The sequence below is a fragment of the Saccopteryx leptura genome, chromosome X (genome assembly GCF_036850995.1).
Source record: "Saccopteryx leptura isolate mSacLep1 chromosome X, mSacLep1_pri_phased_curated, whole genome shotgun sequence".
Classification (NCBI taxonomy): Eukaryota; Metazoa; Chordata; class Mammalia; order Chiroptera; family Emballonuridae; genus Saccopteryx; species Saccopteryx leptura.
In genome coordinates this window covers 55,391,430-55,413,780 of record NC_089516.1, presented here as the reverse complement: position 1 = coordinate 55,413,780, position 22,351 = coordinate 55,391,430, and the positions used below count along the sequence as shown (strand labels likewise).

The window sequence follows — 22,351 nt, the reverse complement described above, 5'->3', positions numbered from 1 at the left end:
AGCAGATTGGATCAAAAGGCAAAACCCAACCCTGTGCTGCCTTCAAGAGACACGTCTAAGTTGCAAGTACAAAAGTAGACTCAAAGTGAAAGGTTGGAAAACAATTCTTGTAGCAAATAATATCCAAAGAAATCAGGTGTAGCCATACTTATATCTGAGTGCTGACTTCAAGACAACAAAGGTAACTAGAGACAAAGAAGGACATAATCATAATGATAAAGGAGACATTATCAAGAAGACATAGTACTGTTTAATATATATGTATTGAAACAGGGAGCAGCAAAATATATAAGACATCTACTAAATGATCTAAAGATAGAATAGACAAAAACACAATCATACCTCAAGATTTCAGCACAACAATGATGGCTTTAAATAGACCATTCAAACAGAAAATCAATAAAAAAAATAGCCTTAAATGACATACTAGACTAAATAGACATAAAACACATTTATAGGACATTTCATCCCAACATCATTATAACCCAAAACATCAGGTTATACATTCTTCTCCAATGTGCATGAAACATACTCAAGGTTAGACCATATGTTGGGCCACAAAATTAACATAAAAAATTCAGGAAGATTGAAATTGTACCAAGCATATTTTCTGACCATAAGGCTTGAACTTAGAATTCATCTGCGAAAAAGAAGTAAAGAAACCCAGAAAAAGGTAGACTTTAAACAAAATAATTCTAAAAAATGACTGGGTCAAAGAAGAAATAAAAGCAAAAACTTCCCTGAAAATAAAAGTCCAGGACCAGATGGCAACACTAGTGAATTCTATCAAACATTCAGTGAAGATTTGGTACTTATTATTCTCAAAGTCTTCCAAAAAATAAAAGAAGAAACATTACTCCCTAACACATTTTATGAGGCCAACATAACTCAGATACCAAAACCTGGCAAGGACAACACAAAATATGAAAACTGCAAACCAATATCTCTAATTAATTCCGATGCCAAAATCCTAAACAAAATACTAGCAAATTGAATATGAGAAATTTAAAAAATAATACATCACGATTAAGTGGGATTCATTCCATAGTACAAGGATGGTTCAATATACTGAAATTGATTAACGTAATACAATACATCAACAAAACAAAGAAGAGGAGTCATGATCCTATCAGTAGATGCAGAAAATACATTCAATAGGATACATCACTTTATGTTTAAATGACTTAAAAAATTGGAACAGAAGGAAAGTACCTCAACATAATAGAGGCCATATATGACAAACAATCAGCTAATATCATACTAAATCTTAAAAAAATGAAGGCTTTTTCTCTAAAATCAGGAAAAAGAGAAGCAAGCCCACCCTCTCCACTCCTATTCAATATAGTTCTGGAAGTTTGAGCCATAGCAATCAGGCGAGAGAAAGAAAAGGCATGCATATCAGGAAAGAAGAAGTAAAGGTGTCACTTTTTGCAGATGACATGATCCTGTATATAGAAAACCCCAAAGACTCCATAAATAACTCTTAGAAACAAACCAATTCAGTAGTCACAGGATACAAAATTGAAATACAAAAGTCTGTTGCTTTCCTATATGTCAACAATGAAACTTCAGAAAATAAACTAAAAGAACCAATGCCTTTAAGAATTGCAAGAACAACAACAACAAAAATACCTAGAAATAAACTTAACAAAGGATGTGAAGTACCTATATACTGAAAACTACAAAGCATTTTTGAAAGAAATTTAAAAAGACACAGTGAAATGGAAAAATAGTCCATGTCCATGGATTGGAAGAATCAACATAGTTAAAATGGTCATATTACCCAAAGCAATATGCAAATTTAATGCAATCCCCATTAGAATGCCAATGTCATTTTTTAAAGAAGTAGAACAAAAAATGACCAGGCTTGTATGGAACATAAAAATCTCCAAGTAGCCAAAGAAAGAATGAAGCCGGAAGTATCACACTACCTGATTTCAAATTATGTTATAAAGCTATGATAATCAAAACAGCATGGTATTGGCAGAAAAAGAGACATACAGACCAATGGAACAGAATCAAGAGCTCAGAAATAAAACCACATATATATGGACAAATCATCTTCGACAAGGAGCCAGAAACACACAATGGAGAAAAGAAAGTCTTTTCAATAAATGATACTGGGAAAATTGGAAAGCCACATGCAAAAGAATGAAACGTGACTACAGTTTGTCCCGCTGCACAAAAACTAATTCAAAATGGACCACAAACTTAAATATAAGATCTGAAACAATAAATTACATAGAAGAAAACATAGGTACTAAACTCATGGACTTTGTCCATAGAGAACAATTTATGAATTTGACCCCAAAGGCAAGGGAAATAAAGACAAAAATAAAGGAATGGGACTATGTCAAACTAAAAAAGCTTCTGCACACACAAAAAACCTGACAACAAAGCAGAGAGGCAGCCAACTAAATGGGAGATGATATTTGCAAACAATAGCTCAGATTAGGGGTTAATATCCAAAATATTAGAACTCACAAAACTCAGCAACAAACAAGCAAACAATCCAATTAATAAATGGGGAGAGGACCTGAACAGACATTTCTCCCAAAAATGCTATACAAATGGCCAACAGATGTATGAAAAGATGCTTATCTCCACTATCTATTAAAGAAATGGAAATCAAAACTACAATGAGATACCACCTCACATCTGTTACACTGGCTATTATCAACAAGACAGGTAATAAGTGTTGGAAAAGCTACTGAGAAAAAGGAACCCTCATTTACTGCTGGTGGAAATGCAAATTAGTACAACTGTTATGGAAGAAAGTATGGTGGTTTCTCTAAAAACTAAGAGTAGAACTACCATATGACCCAGTAATCTCTACTGGGTATCTACCCCCAAAACTTGAAAACATTGTTATGTAAAGACACATGCATTCCCACATTCATCACAGCATTATTCACAGTGGACCAAATATGGAAACAACCAAAGTGTCCCTCGATAGAGGATGCATAAAGAAGATGTAGTACATATATACAATGGAATAGTATTCAACCATAATAAATGATGACATAGTGCCATTTTGACAACATTGATGGACCATGAGAACATTATACTGAGTGAAATAAGTAAATGAGAAATAATTTAAGAAACGTATAATTTCTCACATAGGTGGAATATAAAACTGAGACTCATGGACATAGATAAAAGTGAAGAGGTTACCAGGGGAAGGGAGAGGTGGGGGAGGGTGTGCAGGAACAGAGTAAAGAGGGACAAATATACAGTGACAAAAAAGGATTTGACTTTAGGTGATAGAGATACAACATAGTCAACAGTTTAAATGCCATGGAAACGTTTACCTGAAACCTGTGTTCTCTTATTGGTTAATGTCACCCTGTTAAATCAAATTTTCTAAATTCATTAAGAAAAACAGTAATAGAAGTATGAAGTTCATATATAGAATATATAGAGTAGAATTTATACCCTTATGTACTTACCCTCTTTTATTTTTGCTAAAATGTACTTAAAAAATACAAATCTCTTGAGATATTATTTACATACCATATATTTCACCCTGTAAAATTGTCAGCACCCTCAAAAGAAGCCCTATACCCATTAGCAATCACTTCCCATCCCCCTGTCCCTGAAAAATACTAATATATTTTTCATCTCTATGGATTCAACTTTTCTGGACATTTATATAAATGGAATCATAAAATACTTGTTTTGTGATTGGCTGATTTCACTCAGCATGTGTTCAAGGTTCTTCCATACCAAAACGTGTAAGAACTTCCTATTTATGGTGGAATAATTTTGTTTCGTATGGAGAGAGACTACAGTTTATTCAGTCGTCAGCAGATGGATTTTTTTTTATCTCTTTTGGCTTTTATGAATAATGCTGATATGAAGAGTCATGTGCAAGATTTTGTGTGGACATGTGTTTTTTTTATATAATTTTTTATTAATTTTAATGGGGTGACATCAATAAATCAGGGTACATATGTTCAAAGAAAACATGTCCAGGTTATCTTGTCATTCAATTATGTTGCATACCCATCACCCAAAGTCAGATTGTCCTTCGTCACTTTCTATCTGATTTTCTTTGTGCCCCTCCCCCTTTCCCTCTCCCTCCTTCTCCCCCTCCCCCGTAACCACCACACTCTTGTCCATATCTTTTAGTCTCTTTTTTATGTCACACCTATGTATGGAATCATGCAGTTCTTAGTTTTTTCTGATTTACTTATTTCACTCCGTATAATATTATCAAGATCCAACCATTTTGTTGTAAATAATCCCATGTCATCATGTCTTATGGCTGAGTAGTATTCCATAGTGTATATGTGCCACATCTTTTTTATCCACTCATCTATTGAAGGGCTTTTTGGTTGTTTCCATGTCTTGGCTACTGTGAACAATGCTGCAGTGAACATGGGGCTACATGTGTCTTTACATGTCAATGTCTCTGAGTTTGGGGGGTATATACCCAGTAAGAGGGATTGCTGGGTCATATGGTAGTTCTATTTTCACTTTTTTGAGGAACCACCATACTTTCTTACATAATGTTTGTAGTACATTGCATTCCGACCAACAGTGAATGAGGGTTCCTTTTTCTCCATAGCCTCTCCAACACTTCCTATTACCTGTCTTGTTAATAATGGCTAATCTAACAGGTGGTATCTCATTGTAGTTTTTTTTTTTTTTTTTTGTATTTTTCTGAAGCTGGAAATGGGGAGAGACAGTCAGACAGACTCCCGCATGCGCCCAACTGGGATCCACCCGGCACGCCCACCAGGGGCGACGCTCTGCCCACCAGGGGGCGATGCTCTGCCCCTCCGGGGCGTCGCTCTGCCACGACCAGAGCCACTCTAGCACCTGGGGCAGAGGCCAAGGAGCCATCCCCAGCACCCGGGCCATCTTTGCTCCAATGGAGCCTTGGCTGCGGGAGGGGAAGAGAGACACAGAGAGGAAGGAGGGGGGGGTGGAGAAGCAAATGGGCGCTTCTCCTGTGTTCCCTGGCCGGGAATCAAACCTGGGTCCCCCGCATGCCAGGCCGACGCTCTACCACTGAGCCAGCCGGCCAGGGCCCTCATTGTAGTTTTGATTTGCATTTCTCTAATAGCTAATGAAGATGAGCATCTTTCCATATATCTGTTGGCCATTTGTATTTCTTCCTGGGAGAAGTGTCTGTTCATGTTCTCTTCCCATTTTTTTATTAGATTGTTTGTTTATTGAGTTTTATGAGTTCTTTGCATATTTTGGATATTAGGCCCTTATCTGAGCTGTTGTTTGAAAATATCATTTCCCATTTAGTTGGCTGTCTGTTTGTTTTGTTGTCAGTTTATCTTGCTGTGCAAAAACTTCTTAGTCTGATGTAGTCCCATTCATTTATCTTTGCCTTCACTTCTCTTGCCTTGGAGTCAAATTCATAAAATGCTCTTTAAAACCAAGGTCCATGAGTTTAGTACCTATGTTTTCTTCTATAATACTTTATTGTTTCAGGTCTTATATTTAGGTCTTTGATCCATTTTGAATTAATTTTAGTAAAAGAGGACAACTGTAGTCGAGTTTCATTCTTTTGAATGTGGCTTTCCAGTTTTCCCAGCACCATTTTTTGAAGAGGCTTTCTTTTCTCCATTGTGTGTTGTTGGCACCTTTATTGAAAATTATTTGACCATATATATGTGGTTTTATTTCTGGACTTTCTATTCTGTTCCATTGGCCTGAGTGTCTATTTTTTTCTGCCAATACCATGTTGTTTTGATTGTCGTGGCTCTATAATATAATTTGAAGTCAGGTATTGTAATGCCTCCAGCTTCATTCTTTTTCCTTAGGATTGATTTGGTTATTTGGGCTTTTTTTATAGTTCCATATAAATCTGATGATTTTTTGTTCCATTTCTTTAAAAAATGTCATTGGAATTTTAATGGGAATTGCATTAAATTTGTATATTGCTTTGGGTAATATGGCCATTTTGATTATATTTATTCTTTCTATCCAAGAACAAGGAATATTTTTCCATCTCATTATATCTTTTTCGATTTCCCTTAACAATGCTTTGTAATTTTCATTATATAGGTCCTTTATATTTTTTGTTATGTTTATACCTAGGTATTTTTTTTTTGTTCTTGCAATCGTGAAGGGGATTATTTTTTTGAGTTTGTTTTATAATGTTTCGTTGTTGGCATATAGAAAGGCTATGGACTTTTGTATATTAATTTTGTATCCTGCGACATTACTGTATTGGTTTATTGTTTCTAGTAATCTTTTTGTGGAGTAGTTTTGGTTTTCGATGTAGAGGATCATATCATCTTCAAAAAGTGAAACCTTTACTTCTTCTTTTCCAATATGGATGCCTTTTATTTCTTTATCTTGTCTGCTTGCTCGGGCTAGAACTTCTAGCACCATGTTAAATTAGAGTGGAGAGAATGGACAACCCTGTCTTGTTCCTGATTTAAGGGTGAAAGTCCTCAGTTTTATGCCATTTAATATGATGTTAGCTGGTGGTTTATCTATTATGGCCTTAATCATGTGGAGATATTTTCCTTCTATACCCATTTTGTTGAGTGTCTTAAACATAAAGTTGTGTTGTATTTTATTGAAAGCCTTTTCTGCATCTATTGATAAGATCATCTGGTTTTTGTTCTTTCTTTTGTTGATATGATGTATTACGTTAACTGTTTTACGTATGTTCTTGGGATTCTGAGATGAATCCCACTTGATCATGATGTATTATTATTTTTTTAATATGTTGTTGTATTCAATTTGCTAGTATTTTGTTTAGCATTTTAGCATCTGTATTCATTAGAGATATTGGTCTGTAGTTTTCTTTTTTTGTGCTGTCCTTGCCAGGTTTCGGTATGAGGATTATGTTGGCCTCATAAAATGTGTTTGTAAGTATTGCTTCTTCAATTTTTTGAAAGACTTTGAGTAGAATAGGAACCAAGTCCTCTTTGAATGTTTGATGGAATTCACTAGTATAACCGTCTGGGCCTGGACTTTTATTTTTCGGGAGGTTTTTAATAAGTTTTTTCTATTTCCTCCCTGCTAATTGGTCTGTTTAGGCTTTCTGCTTTTTCATGACACAGTCTAGGAAGGTTGTATGGTTCTAGGAATTTACCTGTTTCTTCTAGATTGTTGAATTTGGTGGCATATACTTTTTCATAGTATTCTACAATAATTCTTTGTATATCTATGATGTCTGTGGTGATTTCTCCTCTTTCATTTTGGATTTTGTTTATATGAGTCCTTTCTCTTTTTTCTTTGTTGAGTCTTGCCACACGTTTGTCAACTTTATTGATCTTTTCAAAGAACCAGCTCCTTGTTTTATTAATTTTTTTCTATAGTTTTTCTGTTCTCTATTTCATTTATTTCTGCTTTGGTTTTTATTATTTCCTTTCTTTGCCTGGTTTTAGGTTGTCTTTGTTCTTCTTTTTCTAGTTCCTTAAGGTGTGAAGTTAAGTGGTTTACTTGGGCTCTCTCTTGTTTGTTCATATAGGCCTGAAGTGATATGAACTTCCCTCTTTTTATTGCTTTTGCTGCATCCCAGAGATTCTGATATGTCGTATTGTCATTTTCATTTGTCTGTATGTATCTTTTGATCTCTGCGCTTAATTCTTTGACCCATTAATTTTTTGAAAGTATGTTGTTTAGTGTCCACATTTTTGTGTGTTTTTTTCTTCTTTTTTGCAGCTGAATTCTAGTTTCAAGACTTTATGATCAGAAAATATGCTTGGTACAATTTCAATTTTTCTGATTTTGCTGATGTTATTTTTGTGGCCCAATATATGGTCAGTTCTTGAGAATGTTTCATGTACACTAGAGAAAAATGTATACTCTGTCACTTTGGGATGAAATATCCTGTAGATGTCTATCATATCCAGGAGCTCTAGTGTTTCGTTTAAGGCCAATATATCTTTATTGATTTTCTGTTTGGATGAACGATCTAGAGCCATCAACGGTGTATAGAGGTCTCCAGGTATGATCATATTTTTGTCAGTTTTTGTTTTTAGGTCAATAAGTAGCTGTCGTATATATTTTAGTGCTCCTTGGTTTGGTGCATATATATTAAGCGTTGTTATGTCTGACCAGGCGGTTGCGCAGTGGATAGAGTGTCGGACTGAGATGCCGAGGACCCAAGTTCGAGACCTCGAGGTCGCCAGCTTGAGCGTGGGCTCATCTTGTTTGAGCAAAAGCTCACCAGCTTCGACCCAAGGTTGCTGGCTCAAGCAAGGGGTTACTCGGTTCGCTTAAGGCCCACATTCAAGGCACATATGAGAAAGCAATCAATGAACAACTAAGGGGTTGCAATGCGCAACGAAAAACTAATGATTGATGCTTCTCATCTCTCTGTTCCTGTCTGTCTGTCCCTGTCTATCCCTCTCTTTGACTCTCTCTCTCTGTCAGTGTAAAAAAAAAAAAGAATTGTTATGTCTTCTTGATTCAGTGTCCCCTTAATCATTATGAAATGACCATGTTTGTCTCTGATTACTTTTGCTATCTTCTCGTCAGCATTATTAGATATGAGTATTGCTACACCTGCTTTTTTTTTGGATGTTATTTGCTTGGAGTATTGTTTTCCATCTTTTCACTTTGAATTTGTTTTTATCCTTTTTGTTTAGATGTTTTTCTTGTAGGCAACCTACAGTTGGATTTTCTTTTTTAATCCATTCTGCTACTCTGTTTCTTTTTATTGAGTTTAATCCATTTATATTTAGTGTAATTATTGACACATCTGGGCTCTCTATTGCAGTTCTATAAATTGCTTTCTGTTAGTTTTGTATCTTGTTTGATTGATCTCTTTTGTTTTTCTATCATTTGTTTTTGTTTGGTTGTAATCCATACTTCTTTCCTCTGTTGCTACCTTTTTTAAATTGTGCTTCTGTGGTGGGTTTTTCAGGGGTAGTTACCATTAAGTAATGAAAAGGATACCTACCATGTTCATTGTAGTACAGTATCTTATGAGTGCTTCTGCATTCCATCGTACTTTATTACTGTTAATCTCTGTCCTCTCCTTTTTTTTTCTTTTGTTGTCACAGTTTAAATTTGGTTTTATTTATTTATTTATTTTTATTTTTTGTATTTTTCCGAGGCTGGAAACGGGGAGGCAGTCAGATAGACTCCCACATGCGCCTGACTGGGATCCACCCGGCATGTCCACCAGGGGGCGATGCTCTGCCCATCTGGGGTGTCACTCTGCTGCAATCAGAGCCATTCTAGTGTCTGAGGCAGAGGCCACAGAGCCATCCTCAGCGCCTGGGAAAACTTTGCTCTAGTGGAGCCTTGGCTTTGAGGGGGGAAGAGAGAGACAGAGAGGAAGGAGAGGAGGAGGGATGGAGAAGCAGATGGGCGCTTCTCCTGTGTGCCCTGGCCGGGAATCGAACCCGGGACTCCCGCATGCCAGGCTGACGCTATACCACTGAGCCAACCAACCAGGGCCTATATTTGGTTTTATTGTGTTCTTGGTGGAGCTTTTACTTGTGGTTTTGTTTTGTTCTTTGTATCTGGTTGGAAAACCCCCTTTAGTATTTCCTGGAGTGGGGGTTTTCTGATTATAAATTCCCTCATTTTTTCTGTATCTGAATGTTTTTATTTCTTCTTTGTATTTGAAGGAGGGCTTTGATGGGTGTAGAATTCTTGGCTGAATGTTCCTCTCTTTCAGAACTTTAAATATTGGGGTCTGCTCTCTTCTAGCTTGTAGAGTTTCTGCTGAGAAATCCAATGATAATCTAATAGGCCTTGCTTTATATGTTGTATTCTTCTTTTCCCTGGCTGCCTTGAGAATTTTTTTCTTTGTCATTGGTTTGTGCCAATTTCATTATGTTGTGCCTTGGAGTAGGCTTGTTGGGGTTAAGAAAACTCAATGTTCTGTTTGCTTCTTGATTTTGAGGCTTTAGTTCTTTCCACAGGTTTGGAAAATTTTGTCTATTATTTGTTTGAATTTGTTCTCCATTCCATTTTCTCTCTGTTCTCCTTCTGATATACCTATTATTTTTATGTTAGTCTTTTTGATGGAGTCAGACAATACCTGTAGGGCTTTCTCATTTTTTTTTTAGTCTCTCTCTTCTTCTTCCTGTTGTGCCTCAAGTTGTCTTCTATGTCACTAATCCTATCTTCTCTCTGGCCTGTTCTATTAGCTAAGCTTGTTACGTCATTTTTCAATTCATGAATTGAGTTTTTCATCTCTGTTTGATTTGTTTTTATAGTTTCAATTTCCTTGGTAATATATTCTTTGTGTTCATTGAGTTGTTTTCTGAGTTCCCTAAATTGCTTTTCTGTGTTTTCTTGTATATCTCTGAGTATTTTTAGGATTTCTATTTTAAATTCTTTGTCATTTAGCTCCAAGGTTTCCAATATATTAAATTTTTTCTCCATAGATTTTTCCTATCTATCTGTGCTTTATCTCTTTCTTTTGTATACATGATATTCTATTTCCTTTACCTTAATGGCATCTGAGCATGGTTTTGTTAATAGCACTAATGAAAATTAATAAAAAATTTTAAAAAATGAAAAAGAATCATTTTTTTCCTCTTTTCCCTTCCTCCTTGAGAAAATACCGTGATAAACTGTGAATTATAATGTGCTAAATGGAACAAAAACTACCTATAACGGATGGCCTGAGTTGGGGAAAAGTGATAAAGGGGCAAAAAAGGAGGTATGGACCCACAAAATGCAAAAAAGTGAAAAATTTGGATCAAGAATAAAATGATTTGCTTGTAAGTGATGGTTGACTGAGAGATATAATGAGAGGGATAAGAGGGAAACAGAAAAAAGAAAAAAAATTACTATTGTATTAAGTGGAACAAAAACTAGATAGAATGGAGAGCCAGGTTGGGGGGGAATGCTAATGAGTTAAAAAGCGAAATAAAAAGCACCCAAAATGCCACAAAGGAAATTTTTTTTTCCCAAATAAAATAATTTGTTTGTGACTGATAATGAGAGGAAAAGTAAAGGAGAAAAGAAGAAACTAATAGAGAGGGAGAGAAAAGAAAAATGGAAAAAAGGAAAGAGGAAAAAAGAAAAAAAGAGAGAGTTAAGTGTTTTGTCATGTAACCCTCATAGAGATAAAGGAAGAAGAAAGAAAATGAGAAATGTAACACTTATGGGTAATGTATTTCAAGAAGAGAAAAGAATAAGACGGGCAGAGAATAAAACTACCAAGGTGGAAGAAAAAAAATAATAAAGACAAGAAGATGAAAGAATAAAAAAAAAGTGGAAAAAGTTATAAAGTCTGTGGATTTTTCTTGATTTTGAGAGGTTATCTTCTTCCTTTTTCTTTCCTCTCCATCTTCCTGGTTGGTGACCCTGTACTCCAGGCTCTGCCCCTGTGGCACACTTAGGTAGAGATTTGCATTTGATGAGTGTCTATGGCAGGGGTCCCCAAACTACGGCCCGCGGGCCACATGCGGCCCCCTTAGGCCATTTATCCGGCCCCCGCCGCACTTCTGGAAGGGTACCTCTTTCATTGGTGGTCAGTGAGAGGAGCATAGTTCCCATTGAAATACTGGTCAGTTTGTTGATTTAAATTTACTTGTTCTTTATTTTAAATATTGTATTTGTTCCCGTTTTGTTTTTTACTTTAAAATAAGATATGTGCAGTGTGAATAGGGATTTGTTCATAGTTTTTTTTATAGTCCGGCCCTCCAATGGTCTGAGGGACAGTGAACTGGCCCCCTGTGTAAAAAGTTTGGGGACCCCTGGTCTATGGTGGTGTCATATATTAGGCATCAGTTTCTTTGGTAGTTGGGGCTTGTTAGCATTTGCAGGCTCCAACAATGATAGAGTTCGTTTTCCTGGAGCCTCTCTCCTTCCTGAACTAGCAGCCTGATGATCCAGCTATGAGGTTGCCGCTGCCTCTGCCTGGAGAGCAAGAGGCTCAAAGAGCTGGCAAATCCCCACTCTATCCCCACTTAGCGCAGGGCTCTGTGTAAGGCTCTGTCAGTCAGAGCCACCAGCGTAATCAGGCAGGTTTGCGATCAATTGCTCTCATGGTGCCTTTCTGTGAGCCTCCAGGCATGTTTAGTATGCCTCAGCACTCTGGAGTACCCCTCTCCCCAGGCTTTTTGCACTTTGTAACCTGTTTTAGCTGGGAAGAAGATGCCCTAGTCGCTGCCTGCAGAACAGGAAGTCTTAAAAGCTGCCAAGTCCCTCTTTTTTTTTTTTTCTTTTTTTTTTTTTTTTTTTCATTTTTCTGAACCTGGAAATAGGGAGAGACAGTCAGACAGACTCCTGCATGCGCCCGACTGGGATCCACCCGGCACGCTCACCAGGGGGCGATGCTCTGCCCATCCTGGGCGTCGCCATGTTGCGACCAGAGCCACTCCAGCACCTGAGGCAGAGGCCACAGAGCCATCCCCAGCGCCCGGGCCATCTTTGCTCCAATGGAGCCTTGGCTGTGGGAGGGGAAGAGAGAGACAGAGAGGAAAGCGCGGCGGAGGGGTGGAGAAGCAAATGGGTGCTTCTCCTGTGTGCCCTGGCCGGGAATCGAACCCGGGTCCTCCGCACGCTAGGCCGAGTCCCTCTTTTTATCATCTAGCCCTGAGTATGAAAGCTCTGCCAGTCGGAGCCACCAGCTTAATCAGGTGGGGGGGGGCGTGTTGACTTCTGGTCAGTTCCCCAGGTATATCTAGTTAAATTTGCCTTAGCGTTTGTGGTATTGCTTTCTGCAGGCTTCTTCCTTGTTAAAAAGCCTACAGACTAGCCCAGGCATCCCCAAAATTTTTACACAGGGGGCCAGTTCATTGTCCCTCAGACCATTGGAGGGCCAGACTATAAAAAAAAACTATGAACAAATCCCTATGCACACTGCACATATCTTATTTTAAAGTGAAAAAACAAATCGGGAACAAATACAATATTTAAAATAAAGAACAAGTAAATTTAAATCAACAAACTGACCAATATTTTGATGGGAACTATGGGCCTGCTTTTGGCTAATGAGATGGTCAATGTGCTCCTCTCACTGACCACCAATGAAAGAGGTGCCCCTTCTGGAAGTGCGGCGGGGGCCGGATAAATGGCCTCAGGGGGCCGTAGTTTGGGGACCCCTGGCCTAGCCTAACTTCTGTTGCGTTCTCTGAGGTTTGTTCCATGGGAATGTATTTTTCACCCTGTATTGGCTGACAGGAAGTTGCCCCCACCCCTACGTGCATAGCAAGAGGCACCAAAAAAATGTCACTCCTCTTGTCTTAGATCGCTGAACTGAGAGAGATCTTGTCAGTTAGAGCCACGAAGTCAGTTGGGAAGTGAGGAGACTGGGTTAAACTAATTTCAGCGATTGGATCCTCATATCTGCTCCAGAGACAGACTGCAAGCTGCTTCCATGCCCCTCCCCCTAGCGCTTTTCTATTTTTTATTCCTGGGATGTTAGCTTGAATGGCTGGGTGAGGCGCCCCGCCCACCCGGAGAAGTTCATGCGAAGTGAAGTATGCTTTTGGACCACACTGAGACTCTGGTCACAGCCCATACAGAGGCCTCTGACCCTGCCCCTCTGTCCGGGAACATGGACGCCCACTCCTGGGGCACTAGGAGGAACCTCTCACACGTTATTTGTGCTCGCCGACCAGGATATCGGGCTAATGGCAGCTGCTGCTCACCTGCCTTTGCTGGGGTTCAGTGCAGGTGTTAGCTCATGTGGGCTGAGTCGCCACAGGCATACTCTTTCCTCTGCTTGGAAGTCTGTGCCAAAGCCTGGCTCCCTCCACACCCTCAGCCCTCACTCTATCTCAGTTCCAAGTGAAAGCAGCCTTTGCTCAGGTTAGTGAGGAAGGCGGAGTGTTCGTCTTATTTCCTACAGGGTTGATTATATATTTACTCAATTTTTCACTCAATCATACCTTCATGTTCAGTGTGTGGGGCTTCCAGATGCTCCAAGGATAGATGTTTCTGTCACTGGTTGAAGAACTTGTTGAAATTTTGGGGAGAGGTATTGGGAGCGCTCCTCACGGCGCCATTTCTCTGACTTCACTGACATGTGTTTTTTATATCTTTTGTGTATATATTGTACTTAAGAGTATAGTTTCTGGGTTATATGGTTACTAGATTTTAATCTTTTGAGGAACTCCAGACTGTTTTCCAAAGCATTTGCAACATTTTTTACCAGCAATATCTAGGAGTTCCATTTTCTCCACATCCTTGCAGACATTTATTTTGTCTTTTTGATCCTAGCCATCCCAGTGTGAAGTGGAATCTCATTGTGGTTTGATTTGCGTTTACCTGATGCCTAGTGATGTTGAGCATCTATCCATGTGCTTATTGGCCATTTGTACATCTTCTATGTGGAAATGTTTATTCAGATCCTTTGCCCTATTTTTTTCCTTAGGTTATCTGTCTTTTTTATTATTGAGTTGTAAAAGTATCATTTTAAATAAATAAATCCCTTATTAGATACGATTTGCAAAAATTTTCTCCCATTCTGTATGTTTCTTTTCACTTTTGATGGTGTCATTTGAAACAAGTCTTTAATTTTGATAAAATCCACTTTATTTTTTTCTTTTGTTGCTTGTGCTTTTGGTGTCATAGCTAACAAACCATGTGTAACCCAGAGACGTGAAGATTTGGGCCTATGGTTTTTTTCTAAGAGTTTTATAATTTTAGCTCTTAAATTTAGGTCTGTGATCCATTTTTGACTTATTATATATGGTGTGTAGTAAGGGTCCGATTTCATTCATTTGCATGTAGTATCCAGTTGTCCATCGCCATTTTTTGAAAATATCATTATCTTTCTCCCATTTTCTTGGCACTCTTATTGAAAACCAGTTGTCTGTAAATGTGAGGGTTTAGGATATTTTTTTCTATTCCACTGATCCATATGTATATCCATCCTATACCCACACTGCTTGTATTGATTACATACCAAAACCTATAGATTTGTAGAAGTTTTGAAATCAGGAAATGTGATGCCTCCATATTTGTTCTTTTTCAATTCTCTTTTGGCTATTTGGGATCCCTTGAATTATTTGTGGTGCTTCTCTTAAAAATATATTATAAAATATTAGAAGGTCCTAACTGAATTTTCTGAATCTGGATAGCTTATAAGGAAGCCAGCTGTCTTGGGAATAGCAGAATGGTAGAAAACATTCTTGGTCTCCCTGTTTTCTTGTTTTGATTTTATCACTGTGCTCAATCCATATTTAATATTTACCTGTCCTACCATGCCTGTGAGTTTGGGTATTTTCACTCAAATGAGCAATGGAAATGATTATGGCATTTTTAAACATGAGCAATGGAAATGGCTATAACATTTTTAAACTGTACTGTAAAATCAGGTGGTGGGTATCTAACTTAATGATATATTTACTTCTCTATATAAACCTCAATTCTGCTACCCTGGCCTGTTTTTAACAAGGTAGCCATAGTTTCCCAATGAAAATTTTCTTATCTGTAAATTCTACCCACAGTCCTTAATATTAAGAGCCACAAAAGCAAACTGTAAACTAGAATTAAAAATATATGTTATGGATGAGCCCCATCATTCTGTGGTTATTAGAAAGTTCTTGTTTTTGCCTTCACACAGACACAGTTGCCAGATGTTACCTAACTCAGCAATACATTTTTTCAGGATAGTAATCAGTGTGTGTTTTCATGTCATCTCTATCATGAGCTGATGCATGACAGAGGGATGAGTGTGGGGCTTAGTAAATGTTCCTGAATTTTTCACTATTTTAACTTCATTCATTATGCAAGTCCTTTTCTTTATGTAATATGAATTCCTGAGGATATGAAGAAAAGCCAAATTTATTTCAATGTGTCCCTTTTCTGTTTTTCAGGATGTACAAACAAAGACTATATCCTTATGGTCTTATATCAATAGCCAGCTCGATGAATTTTCTAATCCTTTCTTTGTGAATTATGAAAACCATGTCTTATATCCTGTTGCTAGTGTGAGTCATTTGGAATTATGGGTGAACTATTATGTGCGATGGAATCCACGAATGAGACCTCAGGTATCTTTTTATTTTTTATTCTTTTCAAAAGAGTATGTATTTCCTGACCAAGCAGTGGTACAGTGGATAGAGCATTGGACTGGGATGCAGAGGACCCAGGTTCGAGACCCCAAGCTCGCCAGCTTGAGTGCAGGCTCCTCTGGTTTGAGCTAAGCTCACCAGCTTGGACCCAAGGTCACTGGCTCAAGCAAGGGCTTACTTGGTCTACTGAAGGCCCATGGTCAAAGCACATATGAGAAAGCAATCAATGAACAACTAAGGTGTTGCAACGAAAAAAACTGATGATTGATGCTTCTCATCTCTCTCCATTCCTGTCTGTCTGTCCCTATCTATCCCTATCTCTGTAAAAAAAAAAAAAGTATGTATTTCTGTTCAATTAAAGATGGTGTTACAGAAATGGGTGCATACTACATGTTAGCACATTATTCTGAAGGACCCCTACCCTTGCCTCTCCACGTTCAACCCTTTGTATTCATGTTCCAGCAGATTCCTTCCACATACCAATCCAGATGCTGTTTGCAGGACTAGAGTTAAACATCTTAGCACCTTTGTCTTCTACTGCTGATGGTACATAGATGAACTGTATCAGCTACCATATTTTACTCAATCTTTCCAGGAACTTGACTCAGAGATGTTATGAGAGTAGCAGAACCAATTTTGCAGGTCGCCATGTGTAGAGTCAGTGGAGGGATATTTGAAAAATGCATCATGGTTTTAGTTTCTAGATTCTGATAGCAAAACAAAGGGAGCCTGTGCTGAGTCACAGAGCAGGTGCCCTTTGAAGAAGGGATAAAGTTTCCCCCTCCCGCCACACTTTTTTCACTCTAACATTTTCTGAGATTGAAAAAAAAAATATTAGAGAACAGTACAAATCAAGGTGAGGCAGCTGAGCTGTGGTTGCCCTTCGTGTTCAGTGGTGAACTTGGGCTGCGGCTCAAGTACTACCAGTTAGGGTTCCCAAGGTGCTCCCCTAAGTGCCTGCTCTACATGGTCCTGCCCACCCTCTGTCTCCTCCACATGGGTGGCCAGGGCATGGTTGGTGCTGGGTGGGGAACAGACTGATGGAGGCAGCCCTTGCCTCCCTGGACAGATAGCTTTCTGCTGAGGTTTTCTTTTCTTTTTTAAAAAAGTAATATATTCTTAGGGTTTCCAGCTAGTCACCCTAGAGCGTGTTTCCAAGGCCTTGTTTAATATCATTGCTTCAGTTAGTCACAGATACAAAATTCTGTTTTTCTTCTCTGCCTTCTGCTCAATCCTTTCCTCTCATTCAGTGTCATCCCAGTCTCCACAGGCATGTTTCATTTCTGTCTTAGGCTGCCATAACAAAGTACCACAGGCTGGGCAGCTTAAACAACAGAAATGTATTGTCTCCCATTTCTAGATGCTAGAAGTCCAAGATCAGGTGTCATCAGGGTTGGCTCCTTCCAATGTCCATGAGGAAAGTACTATTTGCTCCAGGTGTCTCTTACCATTGTCTTCCTTCTATGTTTGGGAATGCTGCCCCAGGTTCTGTCTGACAGGTGCAAACTACTGCCCAAAGAACTCCTTTTCATCTCCTGACCAGCTTCCTTTCTCCCTAACACCACAGCCCAAGCTGCTAATCACTAGCTGCTTCTTTCCTTGTTCCTGGTTCATTCCATTTGTTCATGAAGCTTTAGCTACAAAACCTCTTTCCTCTTCTAGAACCTCTGAGTCACCTCTGCTACCCTTAAGACATGAGGCCTGTTTTCTGGAACACTGTGATCTGGGCCTGCTCAGCCCATTACTTCTTTTCAAGAAGCCCTAAAATCAGACTTTAGTTTCCCCTGCACCTGTGCCTTTGCCAACCCCTCTTCCCAGAGTGATGCACTCCATGCCCACAGGCCAACCCTCAGTCACCCCCCAACTCTGGAAACATTTTTCCTGTCCTCTGTCTCTCGTGGTGCCAATAGCGGATGGTCTGAGAACCTTCCTTAGGAGCCTTCCCTGACCTGAAACTCCCCTCCATTTATTGTATAAGGACCAACTGCTGTTACCGTGTACCATAAATTTATAACGTGGTGCAAGGGGCCACTAGCTACAACAGTGCAGAACAGCAAGGGCAAAAAGCATTTCCACACCGATGTGAGGGAACCTTAGTGCTAGGGGTAGCCAGAGCACATTTCTAAGTATCAGATGGTTCTGAGTTTAGCGTGTGTTTTGAGTGGCAAAAATGCTAACTTTTTGTTGTTGTTGGTCAGACTTCTTTTATTTATTTTTTTATCTATGTATATATTATTTTGAAATTAAATTTAAAGGGTTTCATTAATCAATAAGAGTACATAGGCTTCAGGTGAACAGCTCTATAGCATTTGAACTGTTGATTGTGTTGTGTGCCCATCATAAAATATTTTCTTTATTGTAGAACATCTGAAGCTGGAGAGACACACAGTCTTAACTGTTTACCCTATGAAAACAGTATACTTTTAGCCAGCTTCTTTAGTCAATATTCAGTGTTTTAAATTCAAGTTTAAAATTTTATTTGTGGCCATTAAGCCATTAGTAACTCATTTCAGATGTTCCGTGCTTATGCCTGCACTACCGAGCATACATCCGTAGCTTTGTGCATCTGCGCAGAGTGCCTGGAGAAGGGCTCCTGGGTATCCCTCAGAGGGCGGCTGCCGGGGAGGGGGCCCAGCAGATACCTTGTGTTCTTTGGGACCCTCTTGGCGTGTGTCTCATACATGCTAGCACTCACTGAGTACTGATCCTTGGTGGGCATTTTTTTTTGAGCAAGTGTGTTTTTGGCTTATTGTCAATAAGATTACATACAAGAAAAGATCTGAAAGGCTGCATGGAGATGTATGATGCCCCTCTTGGGCTCTGGATGTGTGTGAAATTGCGTACTCCTCATGCAGTCTGCTCTATCTGGGGCCACATGCACGTGTGTTAGTAATGGGAGCCTGATTGGAACCAAATGATCCTGCGAACAAGAATATGCCAGATAGGCCCTAAGAACAAGTGGCTTTGGCATCAGTACCAAATCAGGTACTCTTTGCTGTCAGACTCCCATGTTGCTGACCCCCTTATTCTGACCTGCCAAAGTTGGGAGTTTGTTCTTGGCCTCCTCAGTGCTAGTCACTGAGCCACCCTGCTATGATGAGGACACCTGGCTGCCCTGGTTTTCATCTCCCCCCACTCTCGCTCTCCCTTCCTCTCTTTGCCTCAATCACTCACATCTCCATCCATTTTTCCTGTTTCCCACCTATCTCTCATTTTCCCTCTCATCTTTGTCACCCCTTGTCTTTGTCTTTTTCTCCTTCTCTCTGGTTTGTCTCTGTCTTTTCCTGTCATCTGTCCCTTTCTTATCTGTTTCCCCCTTCTCTCATCTCTGCCCTTATCGTCTCTGTCACTCACCCCCTTTACCTTTTCCTTCCAGTCGGGCTGATTGTCATTGGCACCCTGATTGGACAGTTCAGTCTTTGGTGGAGGTAAATGATGAAACAAACTGGCCTGGTGGAAGGGGCATCCAAAACCACCCAGAGCATGTGTTATGTGCTGGTCCCTGTGGGGTGAAGTGAACATGTGTGTGAAAAGGGTAGGAGGATAGCACTCAGGAAAAAGGAACAGCATATGCACAGGTTCTTCCAGTACCTGCAGTGACAGAGGGGAGTAGAAGCAGGACCTGGTGAGAGGTGAGCAGGAGAGGCAGGTTGGGATGTGACCACATAGGGCTTTGAGGCCAAGGTCAGGCTGTTGCCCTCAGGGTGGCAGGAAGAAGCCATTGGAGGGTGTTAAGTGGTTGTGCCTGGTTGCATGGAGAGAGGAGCCAGTGTCCCCAGGGGGCTTCCCTCTTCTGGCACTGCCCTCTCCAGGGCTTCTGCCAGTTCCTGTTCCAATTGATGAAAACAGATACAACATCAAGTTGTAGAAAGTGCTGATTTAACGGTAGTGTTTTTATCCCGTAGAGCTATTTATAATGTTACCAAAATTTGGAGGAAATGGGAAGTTTGTATGCATGGGGGGGCATACATGCTTTGGGGCAGCTCGAAAGCCAGTTGCATTTTCCAAGTTGAGGTAGACTGACTGTCCCTTTTACAGTCAGTGCCTGTGGCCTTACCTGATACATAGGTTGAGGTCTCACCTTAGACCACTTGTGTTCTCTTGGAACCTGGCCAAACTGGCAGGAGAGCACAGTGTGACGAAAGCATCCCCATGGGGTCAGTTGAAGCCCTCACTCCTGGATAGGGAGTCCTTGTAGCTTTGCTTTTGGAGACTCTGGACAAACGGGGGCATCTTGGTTGTGACTTCCTCCTACAGTAAGCAGTGTCTGCATGTTGAAAGGCTATGTAAGAACACAGTGCCCAAGAGTGGCCCACTAATGCAGCTGTGTCTTGCTTGCCCTCAGATGCCGATTCACCAAAATTTCAAAGAGCTGTTGGCCGTCAGGGTGGAGCTGCAGAAGAGGGTGGAGGACCTGCAGCGGGAGGTGGGCTCTCGACTGTCGTCCCCATCTGAGCGGGGCTCCTCGCCTTCCCACTCGGTCACACCTGTCCACACCTCAGTCTGATGGGCTCCAGATGCAGCAGTTCCAGTGAATCCAGCATCAAGGCCATCCTCCGGCTCCACTGCTCTCCCTGGTGACTCAGGCAAGGGTCCTGTACCTGTTCCGGCTATAGCTTATGATCTTGTCTTTTAGGATTAAGCCCAGTGCCCTCCACATCTGGATGGTACTTCCAGCCACTGGCCATGTGTATGGCTAGATGACAGCTCCCATGGTTGTCTGTACTTGTTTTCTGAACACCCCATTTCTGTCCTGTTGCAGTTTCTCAGGGTGGTTGTGTCCCACTGACCTTGCGACCTGCCTTTCCATTGCCCAGGCAGACTGGGGAGAAGCCATAGTGAATGGAATGCAGTGCTTAGGTTCATGAAGGTCTCATACCATTTCTTTCCTTTATTAAAACAATGCCATTCACTTAGAGACCATGTTGCCAGCCACAGGGTTTCTTTTAGTTCCTTCCTACAACTTGAAAACTATTTTAAAATTAACTATTTACAAGGAAAGACAGACCATTGCCCTCTGTTCTAGAACTCTCTTCTTGCAAGGGAGCCCCTATACCAATTACTGTTGTGTACATACAAGGTATTTTTTTTAAAGAAATATGCATTTATTTTCCTATGCCCTTTTTTTATGTTTAGACTAGTTATCCCAGGAGGTATCTGCTAAGTGGATTATGTCAGAAATGATTTTCAAACAAAGCTCATGCCAACTTTTATGTGGTACATTTGAAATGTGATTTTAGTATGGTCATTTAAATGGCAGTGTGTTCTGTCCTCACCTAACTCTGGTACTTGCCTCCTGAGGTGGCATAGGCCATTGATGGCAATAGCAGCAGTTTCCCTCAGGATAGCTTTGCAGAAGGAGGAACGGGGACTCCAGCAGTTCTGCACAGGCAGCAGCCTCCCCGCAGGCTCCTTCAAGGGGTTGTCTATGGCTCCTGGCCTGTCTCACCTCGTGGCCTCCTGCTTCTTTACTGCTGCTGGCCATTTGGGTCAAAGTGAATTTGCTCTTAACCTGTTACCTGCCTGTCTGAAGATCCCTTTAACTCAGTTTATCCATAGGCCTTCATGTCAGTATGTGAAAGCAACCATTGCCATGGCTTCAGCTGCCAAAACCATAGCATGCACTTCCCTTGGTTTTCTCGTCTCAGAGCCAGCCTTCTGTAGCCGGGTCTTTCCTTCCAGTTTTGCACGTTCACTCACTGACATGGGACTCTGGGACTCTTATCAGTTTGGGCAGGAGCTAACTTATGATCAACTGGTCTCTATTAGCACTAAAGCTCTCAGCTTCTTTGTGTGGCTTGTCACACATTCTTGCACATTTGTGCCTGCCCCAGCAGGTGACGCCCTCCCCCTGGCCTTCCCACGACTGCCAGTCACTGCAACCCTTAGTGCTGCAGGAACCAAGTTTTCCTTTCTAGTTAGGGGGCCTCAAACTCATGGGTCAGACCTGAGTACAATTGCATTGGAATATCTAGTTTGTTTCAAATTATTAGATGCCATGAAGTTTTATATATTGATCTTATTTTTGAAAAGATATTCTTAAAAAATGATTTTTACAGTCAAATTGTTAGACAGTAGATGCTTTTTCAACTTGGAACTTTCTGATTCTTATAGAAAATTATCTGGTATCTGTAAGGTAGCAGAAGTACTTCTTCAAAGTAATTTGATCAATTAAAATGAATTATCCATTTTTTATCAGCTGGGTATTTGTTTCTAAATCATAGTTCAATTGATATTAGCTTCTGATTTATGCTCTCAACATATCTGAAAGCCTATTAATGAATCGGTAAATAGGATTATTCATCGATACACTGATTTTTTTCCTAAATGGGGATATTTCCCATTATTTTCCTAGAAATTTTCTTTAACCCTTTGAGTAGTACGAACATTCATGTACATCCTCATGCCTCTTGACCATCCAGGGTACGATCATAACA

The 22,351-nt window shown here is 40.0% G+C and overlaps 1 protein-coding gene across 6 annotated transcripts in view; it reads left to right on the top strand.

The window, feature by feature from the left end:
- Nucleotides 1-21,538, top strand: part of MTMR1 (myotubularin related protein 1) — a 100,260-nt gene extending 78,722 nt beyond the window's left edge. For 5 of the 6 annotated variants that reach the window (XM_066356162.1, XM_066356160.1, XM_066356161.1 and 2 more), the window contains 2 exons: nucleotides 15,717-15,893; nucleotides 20,260-21,538. In XM_066356162.1, coding sequence (XP_066212259.1) covers nucleotides 15,717-15,893; nucleotides 20,260-20,421 — 339 coding nt within the window. In that variant the 3' untranslated portion in view covers nucleotides 20,422-21,538. The remainder of the gene's footprint in view (nucleotides 1-15,716; nucleotides 15,894-20,259) is intronic. The other variant, XM_066356164.1, reaches the window with a different exon arrangement.
- The last annotated feature ends 813 nt before the right edge of the window (nucleotides 21,539-22,351 follow it).